General features: G+C 40.4%; 1 protein-coding gene across 1 annotated transcript in view; it reads left to right on the forward strand.

Annotated features, from left to right (window-relative positions):
• Positions 1 to 14916, forward strand: part of LOC128664783 (solute carrier family 35 member C2) — a 157096-nt gene that overhangs the window by 27003 nt on the left and 115177 nt on the right. Inside the window, exon 7 of the mRNA XM_053719611.1 lies at positions 9154 to 9322. Within this exon, the coding sequence (XP_053575586.1) occupies positions 9154 to 9322 (169 nt within the window). The remainder of the gene's footprint in view (positions 1 to 9153; positions 9323 to 14916) is intronic.

Raw genomic sequence — 14916 nt, forward strand, 5'->3', positions numbered from 1 at the left:
CCAGGAGTGGAAACTTGGGAAGCGGATTTTCTGATTCGTCAGACATTGCATCCGGGGGTGTGGGAACTCCATCCGGAAATCTTTGCCCAAATCACTCAACTGTGGGGCATTCCAGACATGGATCTGATGGCCTCTCGTTAGAACTTCAAGGTTCCTTGCTACGGGTCCAGATCCAGGGATCCCAAGGCGACTCTAGTAGATGCACTAGTAGCACCTTGGACCTTCAACCTAGCTTATGTATTCCCGCCGTTTCCTCTCATCCCCAGGCTGGTAGCCAGGATCAATCAGGAGAGGGCGTAGGTGATCTTGATAGCTCCTGCGTAACCACGCAGGACTTGGTAGGCAGATCTGGTGAATATGTCATCGGCTTCACCATGGAAGCTACCTTTGAGACGAGACCTTCTTGTTCAAGGTCCGTTCGAACATCCGAATCTGGTCCTACTCCAGCTGACTGCTTGGAGATTGAACGCTTGATCTTATCAAAGCGAGGGTTCTCAGATTCTGTTATTGATACTCTTGTTCAGGCCAGAAAGCCTGTAACTAGAAAAATTTACCACAAAATATGGAAAAAATATATCTGTTGGTGTGAATCTAAAGGATTCCCTTGGGACAAGGTAAAGATTCCTAGGATTCTATCCTTTCTTCAAGAAGGATTGGAGAAAGGATTATCTGCAAGTTCCTTGAAGGGACAGATTTCTGCCTTGTCTGTGTTACTTCACAAAGAGCTGGCAGCTGTGCCAGATGTTCAAGCCTTTGTTCAGGCTCTGGTTAGAATCAAGCCTGTTTACAAACCTTTGACTCCTCCTTGGAGTCTCAACTTAGTTCTTTCAGTTCTTCAGGGGGTTCCGTTTGAACCCTTACATTCCGTTGATATTAAGTTATTATCTTGGAAAGTTTTGTTTTTGGCTGCAATTTCTTCCGCTAGAAGAGTTTCAGAATTATCTGCTCTGCAGTGTTCTCCTCCTTATCTGGTGTTCCATGCAGATAAGGTGGTTTTACGTACTAAACCTGGTTTTCTTCCAAAAGTTGTTTCTAACAAAAACATTAACCAGGAGATAGTCGTGCCTTCTTTGTGTCCGAAACCAGTTTCGAAGAAGGAACGTTTGTTGCACAATTTGGATGTTGTTCGCGCTCTAAAATTCTATTTAGATGCTACAAAGGATTTTAGACAAACATCTTCCTTGTTTGTTGTTTATTCTGGTAACAGGAGAGGTCAAAAAGCAACTTCTACCTCTCTCTCTTTTTGGATTAAAAGCATCATCAGATTGGCTTACGAGACTGCCGGACGGCAGCCTCCTGAAAGAATCACAGCTCATTCCACTAGGGCTGTGGCTTCCACATGGGCCTTCAAGAACGAGGCTTCTGTTGATCAGATATGTAGGGCAGCGACTTGGTCTTCACTGCACACTTTTACCAAATTTTACAAGTTTGATACTTTTGCTTCTTCTGAGGCTATTTTTTGGGAGAAAGGTTTTGCAAGCCGTGGTGCCTTCCATTTAGGTGACCTGATTTGCTCCCTCCCTTCATCCGTGTCCTAAAGCTTTGGTATTGGTTCCCACAAGTAAGGATGACGCCGTGGACCGGACACACCTATGTTGGAGAAAAGAGAATTTATGTTTACCTGATAAATTACTTTCTCCAACGGTGTGTCCGGTCCACGGCCCGCCCTGGTTTTTTAATCAGGTCTGATGATTTATTTTCTTTAACTACAGTCACCACGGTATCATATGGTTTCTCCTATGCAAATATTCCTCCTTAACGTCGGTCGAATGACTGGGGTAGGCGGAGCCTAGGAGGGATCATGTGACCAGCTTTGCTGGGCTCTTTGCCATTTCCTGTTGGGGAAGAGAATATCCCACAAGTAAGGATGACGCCGTGGACCGGACACACCGTTGGAGAAAGTAATTTATCAGGTAAACATAAATTCTGTTTTTTCTTTCTAATGACACGGTGAGTCCACAGATCATCTAATTACTATTGGGAATATCACTCCTGCCCAGCAGGAGGCGGCAAAGAGCACCACAGCAAAGCTGTTAAATATCACCTCCCTTCCCTCCAACCCCAGTCATTCTCTTTGCCTACGTTAAAGGGTCATGATACCCAATTTTTTTCTTTCATGATTTAGAAAGAGCATGTCATTTTAAACAACTTTCTAATCTACTTCTATTATCTAATTTGCTTCATTCATTCTCTTGATATCACTTGCTGAAAAGCATATCTAGATATGCTCAGTAGCTGCTGATTGGTTGCTGCACATAAAGGCCTTGTGTGATTGGCTCACACATGTACATTGCTATTTCTTCAACAAAGGATATCTAAAGAATTGAGCAAATTAGATAATAGAAGTAAATTGGAAAGTTGTTTAAAATTGCATGAAAGTTTAATTTTGACTAGACTGTCCCTTTTAAAAACAAGGAAGTGGTAAAGTTTAGGTGTTTGAAAGAAGATTCTTCAAGCAAGATTTTATTATTTTACAGCAGTGCAAGCTTGTTCTGCTTTGTTGAGGTGTAGCCCTAGTCCATATCAGTCTCTTCAGTAGAGCAGTGGTGGCTTTTAAGCAATGGGAAATTGTGGGGTACAATCCTCACTGCGCCTCCCATGTATTTTATGCTGCCCTAACTTTGAAAGCCTGAGTAAGATTACTCAGTCTTTGTTTTTCTTCCACAGGTCCATGTGAGGGAACATGCCTCTCAAACCTAGTGAGCTGCCTTGCTGCCTGGCAGATTTCTAAAGGTAAGTGCTGAATTTATTTTTTCTGCAACATATACAGGAAAAACTTTAGCACTTTAATTTATTATGGGACATTTTGATATGCCCACAATGGGCGGAGCTAGCTGAGGCGGCAGTTTCTGTTGCGCGCCTTTACGGTATTACAGTCTTGTATGCTGTGCTAAGGTGTAGCGGATAGCAGCCTCAGATTTGACAAAAACATTGCCTAAGTTGAGTCCGGACTTCTGCTAACAGACTACATTGCTTAGAGTATTCACTCCGGTGACAGAAAGGAAGGTAGGTAACATTTAAAGAGACAGTGACGTTTTTTGGTGTGTTATTTTCAACCTAAATTATCAGTTTTATTTATTCTAATTTGATCAATTGTGAGTAAAGATGGACCAAGAGGCCATACAAAGTGTTTCTTGTTCTTTGGTTTGATGCTAACATGGAACCACCTATCCCTTTCTGTTCCTCATGTATTGAGAGAACTTTAAATTACAGGGATAGACTTTTTTCTGAGCCAACATTGTCTAAGGCGGATGCTGTCCAGGAGTCTTCTGACAATGTTCAAGATATGCCGTAACTTTCTCCTCTGTTGTCCCAAATGCTATCGCCCACACATGCAGTGCCCTGCACTTCCTCTCAAGCTCCGCTTGGAGTAACTTTGTAAGACATCGCTTTCCTCATGTCTTCTGCGGTATCTGATGCATTGTGTGCTTTTCCCATGCTGCAGGTAAAGTGCAAGAGGAAATGTAAATAATCAGTGAGTAAGGTTTCTGACAAGTCGTGGCTATTCCAAATGTTCCCTCCCAGAAATCTGAGGAGGAGGATGCTTCGGCAGCATCTGAGGGCGAAATCTCAGACTCAGACAGTGTAATTCCTTCTGATACTGAAGTTGTATCCTTCAGGTTTAAGCTGGAACACCTCTGTTTGTTACTTAAGGAGGTTTTAGCTACATAGGACGACTCCGACAGTACTGTCGTAGTCAATTCGAAGAAGTCTAGTAAACTTAACAAATATTTTGATGTACCTTCCATGGTGGAGGTTTTTTCCTGTACCAGATCGGGCTACAGAGATTATTGCTAGGGAATGGGAGAGACCGGGTATCCCTTTTTCTCCATCTCCTATTTTTAAGAAGATATTTCCTATTGCTGACTCTATCAAGGAGTCTTGGCAGACGGTCCCCAAGGTGGAAGGGGCAATTTCCACTTTAGATAAGAGAACCACTATTCCCATAGAGGATAGCTGTTCCTTTAAAGATCCTATGGATAAGAAGTTGGAGGGGTTGCTCAAAAAGATGTATGTACACCAGGGTTTACAATGGCAACCTGCGGTCTGTATTGCTACCGTCACTAGTGTAGCGGCATACTGGTTTTATGCGTTGTCTGATTGTATTCAGAAGACAGACACTCCCCTTGAAGAGATCCAGGATAGGATCAAGGCCCTTAAGTTTGCCAATTCTTTTATTATGGAAGCTTCCCTACAGGTTATCAAGCTGGGAGCAAAAACATCTGGGTTTGCCGTACTGGCCCATAGATCCTTATGGTTGAAATCCTGGTCTGCGGATGTGTCGTCTAAGTCTAAGTTTTTGGTGATTCCTTACAAGGGTAAGACCTTTTTTGGACCAGGATTGGCTGAAATTATTTCCGACATTACGGGAGGAAAGGGTCATTTCCTCCCTCTGGATAAGAGGAATAAGCAGAAGGGACGTCAGAGTAATTTTCGTTCCTTTCGAAACTTCAAGGGTAAGCCTTCCTCTCCCTCTATCAAGCAAGAACAGTCCAAGCCATCCTGGAGACCCAACCAGTCTTGGAACAAGGGAAAGCAATCCAAGAAACCCACTAATGACTCAAATTCAGCATGAAGGGTCTGCCCCCGATCCAGGATTGGATCTTGTGGGGGAAAGACTTTCTTTCTTCGCTCAGGCTTGGGTTCGGGATGTTCAGGATCCCTGGGTGGTAGACATAGTGTCTCAGGGATACAAACTAGAGTTCAAGACCTTTCCTCCCAAGGGAAGGTTTCTGCTCTCAAGATTATCTGCAGACCAGATAAAAAGAGAGCCGTTCTTACTCTGTGTTCGGGATCTTTCCGACCTGGTGATAGTGATAGTTCCTGTTCCAATGCAGGAACAGGGTCTGGGATTTTACTCCAATCTGTTTTTTGGTTCCCAAAAAAAGAGGGAACTTTCAGAACAATTTTAGATCTCAAAAGTCTAAACAAATTCCTCAGCGTACCATCCTTCAAGATGGAAACTATTCGTTGCATACTTCCCTTTGTTCAACAGGATCAATTTATGACAACGGTAGATTTAAAGGACGTATACCTGCATGTTCCCATCCACAGGGATCATCACATGTTTCTGAGGTTCGCATTTCTAGACAAACACTTCCAGTTTGTGGCTCTTCCATTCGGCCTTGCCACAGCTCCCAAAATTTTTTTCAACTGTTCTGGGATCCCTGTTGGCGGTGCTCTGGTTGTGGGTCATTGCAGTGGCGTCTTATCTGGACAACATTCTGGTTAAGGCACCATCCTTTCAACAAGCAAACTCCCACACAGAGATGTTGTTATCCTTCCTGCGTTCTCACGGATGGAAGGTGAATTTGGAAAAGAGTTCCTTAATTCCAACTACAAGGGTAGTGTTCTTGGGAACCATAATAGATTCTCTATCAATGAAAATATTTCTGACAGATGTCAGGAAATCAAAGATTTTCTATTCTTGTCTGGCACTTCAGTCCTTTCCTCGGCCATCAGTGGCTCAATGTATGGAGGTGATCGGTCTGATGGTAGCTGCCATGGACATCATTCCGTTTGCCAGTTATGCATGCTCAGGCAGTGGAATAGGGATTATGCGGATCTGTCTCCGCGATTCCATCTGGATCAGGAAACAAGGGATTCTCTTCTTTGGTGGTTGTGTCAGAGTCATCTTTCCCAGGGAACCTGCTTCCGCAAACCCACCTGGGTGATTGTGACAACGGACACCAGGGTGCTGGGATGGGGAGCAGTCTGGGGCTCTCTAAAGGCTCAGGGGACATGGACTCGGAAGGAGTCTGTTCTACCCATAAACATTGTGGAGCTGAGAGCAATCTTCAATGCTCTTCTGGCCTGGCCTCAGAAGTTAGCTTCGGCCCAGTTTATCAGGTTCCAGTCAGACAACATAACTTCAGTGGCTTACATCAACCATCAGGGGGGCCATGACAGAGGTAGCCAAGATTATTCAGTGGGCGGAGACCCACGACTGCTGTCTGTCTGCGATCCAAATTCCAGAAGTGGACAATTGGGAAGCGGATTTTCTCAGCAGACAGACCTTTCACCAGGGGGGAGTGGGAACTCCATCCGTAAGTGTTTTCCAGCTTGATTCTTAAATGGGGACAGCTGGAGCTGGATCTCATGGCATCTCGTCAGAATGCCAAGCTCCCGAGGTACGGGTCAATTTCAAGGGATGCTCAGGCTGTACTGATAGATGCTCTGGCGGTCCCTTGGAATGTCAGTCTTGCATACCTATTTCTTCCGTTCGCTCTCCTTCCTTGGTCATTGCTCGAATCAAACAGGCGACGGCGTCGGTGATCCTCATTGCACCAGCGTGGCCCCGCAGGATCTCGTATGCAGATCTAGTGGAGATGTCATCTCTCCCTCCTTGGAGACTTCCATTGAGGAAGGACCTTCTACTTCAAGGGCCCATCCTTCACCCAAACCTAGTTTCTCTGAAGCTGACTGCTTGGAGATTGAACGCTTAATTTTATCTAAGCGTGGGTTTTCTGAGTCGGTCATTGAGACCATGATTCAGGCTTGTAAGCGTGTTACCAGGAAGATTTACTATAAGATATGGCGTAAATATCTGCATTGGTGTGAATCCAGAGGCTACTCTTGGAGAAGAGTTCGGATTCCTAGACTTTTGTCCTTTTTTCAAGAGGGTTTGGAGAAGGGTTTATCGGCAAGTTCCTTAAAGGGTCAAATATCTGCCTAGTCTATTTTGTTACATAAACGTCTGGCGGATGTACCGTTCTGTCAGGTCTTGGTCAGAATCAGTCTGTGTTTAAACCGGTTACTCCTCCCTGGATTCTTAAGCTTGTTCTTAAAGTTCTTCAGCAGACTCTGTTTGAGCCTATGCATTTTTTAGATATTAAATTGTTATCTTGGAAGGTTTTGTTTTTTGTTGCTATTTCATCTACTCGTAGAGTTTCAGAGATCTTGGCATTACAGTATGAGTCTCCTTACCTTATTTTTCATTCGGATAAGGTAGTTTTGCATACTAAGTTAGGGTTTCTTCCTAAAGAGGTTTCAGATCGGAACATTAATCAGGAGATTGTTGTTCCTTCTTTATGTCCTAACCCTTCTTCTCATAAGGAACGTCTGCTACACAACCTAGACGTGGTGCGGCCATTGAAATTCTATTTACAGGCGACTAAGGATTTTCACCAGTCTTCTGCTCTATTTGTGGTTTACTCTGGGAAACTTAAGGGGCAGAAAGCTACGGCTACTTCTCTTTCTTTGTGGCGGAAGAGTATCATTCGCTTGGCCTGTGAAACTGCTGTACAGCAGCCTCCTGAGAGAGTTACGGCTCATTCTATGAGGGCTGTTTCCCCTTCCTGGGCATTCAAAAATGAAGCTTCTGTGGAACAGATTTGCAAGGCTGCAACTTGTTCCTCTCTTCACACTTTTTCAAAATTCTATAAATTTGATATTTTTGCCTCGGTATTTGGGAGAAAGGTTCTTCAAGCAGTGGTGCCTTCTGTTTAGGTTCCCTGTCTTGTCCCTCCCTTATCATCTGTGTCCTCTAGCTTGGGTATTGATTCCCAATAGTAATTAGATGATCCGTGGACTCACCGTGTCATTAGCAAGAAAACAAAATTTATGCTTACCTGATAAATGTATTTATTTCTTGACACAGTGAATCCACGGCCCGCCCTGTTTTTTAAGACAGGTCTTTTTGTTATGTTATAAACCTCAGGCACCTCTGCACCTTGTTGCTTCCTTCCTCTCCTTTTGCTTCGGTCGAATGACTGGGGTTGGAGGGAAGGGAGGTGATATTTAACAGCTTTGCTGTGGTGCTCTTTGCTGCCTCCTGCTGGGCAGGAGGGATTTTCCCAATAGTAATTAGATGATCCGTTGACTCACCGTGTCAAGAAATGAATACATTTATCCGGTAAGCATAAATTTCGTTTTTTTTTTATCTGTCTTGCATATAAAAAAGGATAGTTTAAAATGAATTACAGTATAGTTTAGTGGATGTTGCTGTGCAGAAAAATTACCTGTTTTTAAAGAGATATTGTAGTGCAAAAATTACATGCTGTAATTCTCTAGAGCATGAAGTTGTAGCACTAATGACCCTGCAAATCTGTGTGTTTAACCCGCACAAATAGGTTAAACACACATGTAAAGTACTGATCAGGAGCCACATAGAACTGCTAGTCACAAGCAGACGTGTCTTGCATATCAATCAGCAGTTACAGTTGCAAGTCATAGTCAACCTGTAGAGCGATACAGCTATATAGTTGTCCTCATCAGCCAGTGTGCAATATATAATGCGTTTTATGTTAGCTTCAGTATCAAATTGTTTGTTTTATTTTGATACTGAAGATAACATAAAATGAGTTCACAGCAGCTTATTTGCTTCTAGGCATGCTCCAGCAGATAATGAGTGTGTACTTCGACATTCTATCACAGCAATGGTAGATCTAGATACAGCGATAGAAGGAAATGTGTGAGGGTAATTAGAGCTATACAATTCACAAACTTAAAATAAAAAGGGTTAATGGTGAGGCACTGCAGTATAAATTTGCAGGTAAAGTAATTAAAGAATTTGTGTTGTTTAAAAAGAAAGATAATCCCTTTATTACCCATTCCCCAGTTTTGCATAACCAACACACCTAGAATAATACTTTTTACCTCTGTGATTACCATGTATCTAAGCTTCTGCTGACTGCCCCCTTATTTCAGTTCTTTTGACAGACTTGCATTTTAGCCAATCAGTGCTCACTCCTAGGTCGCTTCAAGTGCATGAGCTCAATGTTATCTATATGAAACACATGAACTAATCCCCTCTAGTGGTCAAAATGCATTCAGATTAGTGGCAGTCTTCAAGGTCTAAGAAATTAGCATATGAACCTCCTAGGTTTAGCTTTCAACTAAGAATACAAAGAGAACAAAGCAAAATTAGTGATATAAGTAAATTTGGAAGTGGTTTAAAATTACATGCCCTATTTAAATCATGAGAAAAATTTTGGACTTGACTGTCCCTTTAACATATATATTTTTCAATCACATTTAAATAAGGTTCTTTCATGTCCACAATAGTTTTTTCTTGAGTTTAGTGCCTTTTTTATCTTCGTAATAATGAATTAAATTGATGTCTAGATTTGAGCTATATTCTAAATACTCCAGTTTTATGTAGCTGCCTCTTCTTTTTTACTTATTGAATGCACTTCTTTTTTTTTTATTCAGAGACCAGGCCTGATTGTAGTGGTCCTGCTTATCTCAGGAGGTCTCTTTATGTTCACATTCAAGTCTACACAGTTTGACAGTGCTGGCTTTGTGTTAGTTCTGATAGCTTCCGGTCTGGGTGGTATCCGGTGGACACTCACACAGATCTTAATGCAGAAAGCAGAACTAGGTAAGTCTGCCAGGGGTTTGCCTAAGATACACACAAGGTGTTGAGACAGAATGGGCCTATGTATTTGTGACACAGAAGGATCTAAAGGAACATTATAGTCATTTTAAAGCTCATACTTTTTCAAAAGTACACATTGGATACATTCAATATACATGCATTAAAAGTTATTTGTAATGTTTAAGACATTTGGACATTTGCTTCCACTGCACATAAAATGAACTTCTTCAGGCCCCAATTACTCACTGAGTCGGACAACCATCATGTATGTATGAGCTTGCGCAATTAATCATTTGTACAGCTCCTCGGCCCCCCTTGTAGCCACATCTGGCTGCAGTTTTAGAGCAATCTGTCACAAGCCCCTCTGAACATGTGCTTGTATAATCACACAGGCAATGGTTGATCTGGCAACCTTTGAAGCGTCGTCAGAGCTGATAAAGCTCTGTATAAAACATAGCCAATTAAATTAAAGTGTTTTGTAATGGATCCTGTGCCTTTTTATTTAGCTGACAGTTTATTTAGCTTTAAAGTTTCACTGCTATTACTATAGCTGTCATATCTGTAAACATTTAATAAGATAAATCCTTTTGTAAATAAAATCCATTTTGAAATTTGTCTCTGGTGTGCAAGCATGAGAGATTCCCTTGACTAACATGCTAACAGGGCTGGTATCAACATTGCTAAGGGATACCAGTTCCTCTGCTAGCGTGTCAGTAAGGGTTCCTTCTGATTCTGTGTCATCGTGCTAGTGCATGCATGCTCCATGTCTGACTAGCAAGGTAAAGTTGATTTACATGGATATAGAAGGAAAGAAATGCCCATTTTAAGAGAAGAAAAAACAAAAACAAAAAAAACTGGAGGAACCTTCCTTTCCTCAAATATACAACAACAATTGTGTGCACTCTACTAGTTAATCGGATAATATTCGGTGCTTGCAGTCATAAAAACGCATATATAAATATTCAAAAGAGAAAGAAACAACCAGTAAATATGTAGTTATGAAAATATGTAAGAATGACAAGGCAGCACTCATATCCTTGAAAAAATAGTGGTTTTATTTAGCTCTCACCACTAGTGTCCACGACACCAATTAACCCATGAGTAAAAGTATTAAACATATTACATACAAGTAACTAACATTACCAGGCATGGGTCACAATAACCAGATTGCACATCTATAGAAATGTAAGCAATAACCGCAATTCATATGATTCGGGGACTGACAATTCGGATAATGAGATCAGTGATTTACAAAATGTTAGTAATGCCACACAAGAACCATCCCCTTTAGGAGGAAATCAAGGAGGGGTGGGAGGCGCAAGAGAGGGAGGTGGACGCTCTTCAAACAGGAGGAGAGGCGGTGGGAGATACAGGAACAACAGAGGTACACGGATGTTAACAAGGAATCAAAAGATTTAATGTCCATCCTCGGTACACAACCCAAAGAAAGCTCTGATACCCTTAGGGTTGTTAACTTATCTTCTTTTCCCCTTCCCCTCTCCCAAATGTCTCTGCTAAGTAGAGGTTTGTCTTTCTGCCCTTCAGCAGGCCTGGATAAATTCAAGTTCATAAAAGACCTGAATCTGTTTGCAAGAAAATTGGTATTTGGAAAAGTTATGAGCAGAAAGGAAGATCCGGGCGTGCTGTTAGACATTAAGGACCAATCTGCCATGGACTATTTATTGTCACTTTTAGAGGATCAAAATGATGATGCTGAGGTTCCTCAACATCCGAAAAGGTCAAAGTTTAGACCCCCATCGAAATATATGCCCCCTCTCTCATCCGCACCAGATATACAAAATTTGTGTAGAAAGAGATATTAGCAGAGATTGATGAATAGGGAAGCACCTCTGTTTGCCACATAAAAACCTTCTTCTAAGACACTGATTTCTCATTTAGTTCACAACACAGCAGAATGATTTGATACCCTTAAACCCTGCCTGATTAGTTCAGGCTAGTTTGACCATTTCATAAGCAAGTCAGATGTGAGGTTACTCACCCCATATTTGTTAACTTCTACTAGACATAGCCAGGCTTGGTTGTGTCTGATTTTGGAATGTACAAATACTACAGGAGAGTTGCGAATAGACATCACATCTACCAAGGCTAAGATAATACACAAATTACAGTAATCACTTGAACAAAATAATATAACACACACGGAATATAAGACGCAACTCAACTTTAAGAAGAAATTAGCAAAAGAATCTTAATCTCCTCTTAAACCCTTTTATATATTTTCTTTCTTACCTCTTTAATCCCTCTCTTTATACCATCTCCCCTCTCCACCTTTTCCCTCCCCTTTTTTTTTTTCCCTTTCTCGCAAGCATACAGGCCACAATGTTGAAACAAACCATATAATCTAACAGTCATGACCTTGAATGCAAAAGGTCTTAACCTGCCGGAGAAAAGATTCCATGTTATACGTGATATCACCAGGTTACACTGCGATATAGTTTATTTACAAGAAACACACTTTAAAAGAGGCAAGGAACCGAAATGGTCCAATACCAAATTCCCAATGGCTTTTTTCGCATCAGGCCCCACAAAAAAACGGCGTAGGGATACTCATAAAACAAACTTCCCCATTTAAATTAATACATGAAGTGAGAGACACTGAAGGGTGATATTTGATACTAGTAGGCACTCTTCATAACAGGCCAGTTACATTAGTTAAGGTGTATTCCCATAACCAGCAACAAAATACATTTATGAAAAATATCACAAATAAAATTCTAGAGGTCCAGAGGGGAGCTCTGATTTTCGGAGGGGACCTTAATCAAGGCAACCACATATATTTACATTTTTATATAACCGTTTCGTAACTTTGAGCACGTCTGTCTCATCCTATTCTTTTAAAAACTTGTGTAATTTGTTTCATAACTGTATTCAAAAACCAACACTTTAGGTAGCTTGTCATATTTATATCCTGAAGGCTATTCCTGGTTTTATCTCATTTGTGCCATAGGATATCAGGAGTTCCTCCACTTCTCTAATGTGACAAGTCCCTGGGTAAATCTAATCTTTTATTCGTTTTGTATTGATTGTTAGTATTAAATAGTTAGCGTTATTCTAATACTGTTAATCACTATTTATTGATGGAAAGGAATTTAAGATAGTAAAGTACCATCCTATTCCTATAAATCTTTCATTTTGTACATTAATTACTTCATAGGAAGCATTAATACTTATCAGGACTCGTATAGCACTGGAAGTCCTTCATCTGATTACTTCTTTCTTATTATTTGTCCCTGTTGTTGTTGTGTTTTTTTTTTCCATCCCCAATGCCCTCAAGTGGGCATAGTGGAAATTGTATCCTGATTGTCTCTTGGAGTTTGGTGCTGATGAGAGTCCTTGGTCAGGTCGGGTAGTTGGATGTTGATATCTAGAGATCTGCAAAACTAAGTAGATCCTCCAGTTTTCTAAAGATGGACTGAGTACCATTTCTGGTGGCAATAATGCTCACTGGAAAACCCCACTTGTAGGGGATTTTGTGTGCTTGCAGCTCCAGAGTAATTAATTTTAGGTCTCTTCTCTTTTGAAGGATAGCTTGACGAAGATCTGTATATGAAATCCAGCATGTGTCAAGTTCTTAAGCGATCTAGCTTTTTCCTTATAGTTAAGGAACTTAACAATAATATCCCTGGGGGGTGCCTTAGGTGATGGTGTAGGCCTCAATGTCTTGTGCGCTCTTTCTATGGGGATGTTCACTGAATTTGGTGTGCCCTTTTAATGTTCTGAATAGATCTTGTAAGTATCCCCCCGAATCCTTAAGTTATTCCTCCTACCTCTGTTGTCCAGGTCTTCAATCCTGGACAACAGGAATTGTATGTTCTCATGATACTTCAACTGCTGTGTGTTTTCTCTCATGTTATTCTTTAGGGATTCTTGATTTTGTTCAAGAGCTTGGACGTTGTGATTAACTTGAGTCATGTCTTTCTTTAAATCACCGAATAATGATCGCATTTCCAACTAAACTGCGTTTATGTCTTCTTTAGAAGAGATGGTTTTTAAATCTTCTCTTGTTAGAAATGTTTGTGGCTGTGCTTCAGTATAGCTTTCCTGGACAGTTGTTGCATGTGCTTGGGGGGGGGGGGGGGTGATCCCTGCTCTGCCATAGTCTCCCTTAAAGGTGCTGTTTTTAAGTAGTTGGTTAGATTAGTATGTCTTGTAGCTTTGTCTGTTTTTGTATTTGTCCTGTTAGACATTGCTTGTAAATAAAGAATCACCAATGCCAAAGAGGGGCTGATCAATGCTCCCCTCAGTTTGCTACCACTAGTCCACAGTTGTGAATCAAGTTTAATCTGCAGTAGTGCCCCTTTGTAGCCTGCTATATGTTAGGCTTCTTATATCTGTTTTGGGCTTAACTATGCCTTGACTGTGAGCAGTATATTCCACTTTGAAAACATTGAATCTATTGAGCTTATTCAAATTAGTAGAGGTACTCTTCCCTCATGGGTAGTATATAATAAGTGTTTGTACTTTTATCGCTCACCTTCTATTGGAACCAGATCTACTGTCTGTGAGCGCGGGCCTGCGTGTAACCTGGAGTAGGCCCAACTCTCTGCTCTGTCCATTATCTGTGGGTGACCCCCACACACTAATTCCTCAGTCCCCGTTTGGATGTGAATGCTGGGCAGATTTATGTTATGTTTATATACAGTATGTTATGTTATCAAGTTAAGACAAAGGGAGATCTTCTGGATTTATATATTTGGTACACTTTTTCCAGCAGGGCTCAATGAAGTGATAGATACCGCTGCTTTTTAATTGCTTTTAAATAGCTTTAATATATATGTACTTATTGATGGCTAGGTAAGAATAGATGAGTTGCTTAATTTTTATGTTTTTATGATGTTGTTATATCTTCGTTTTTATTGTATTTTTATGAAATCTCGTTTTCTACTGTGTATTAGTATGACCATCATGTCCTCCCTTGTGGTTTCTGATATACTGACCTTATTGGAATAGAATATATGTTTTTGCATTTATATGGTTTTTCTAATATATATATATATATATATATATATATATATATATATATATATATATATATATATATATATATATATATATATATATATATATATACATTAGCACATTTGGCTTTTCCCCCCATTTACGTCTGTTTTAGTGTCCAACTTTTACATGATAACTTACATATCACATTTCAACCAATATATTACTTATAGGGATTAAGCACATAATTCACTCTTCATTATGTACACACTATATTACAATCACTCTTTCACATAGTGGTATATGTCGGCTATACACTAGCCATAATCACTAGAGCTATTTGTTCCCTTAGTAACCACAGATAGTCACAATTGTTCTCTTTATATATATTTTCACAAATATCAATTATTTATAGCTCTCCGATATGAGGAATATTAGTATAGGGATGAAACAATCAATTCACTTATCATTACGTACACACTACATTATATTCACATCTTCATATAGTGATTTATTTCGGCTATACATCAGCCAAAATCATTAGAATTGCTCGTTCTCTTAGCAATAACAGAGTCACAACTTTTTTTTTTACATTTTTTTTTTTTATATATTTTTACGAGCATTAATTATTTTTAGCT

This window comes from Bombina bombina, chromosome 1 (assembly GCF_027579735.1).
Source record: "Bombina bombina isolate aBomBom1 chromosome 1, aBomBom1.pri, whole genome shotgun sequence".
Lineage (NCBI taxonomy): Eukaryota > Metazoa > Chordata > Amphibia > Anura > Bombinatoridae > Bombina > Bombina bombina.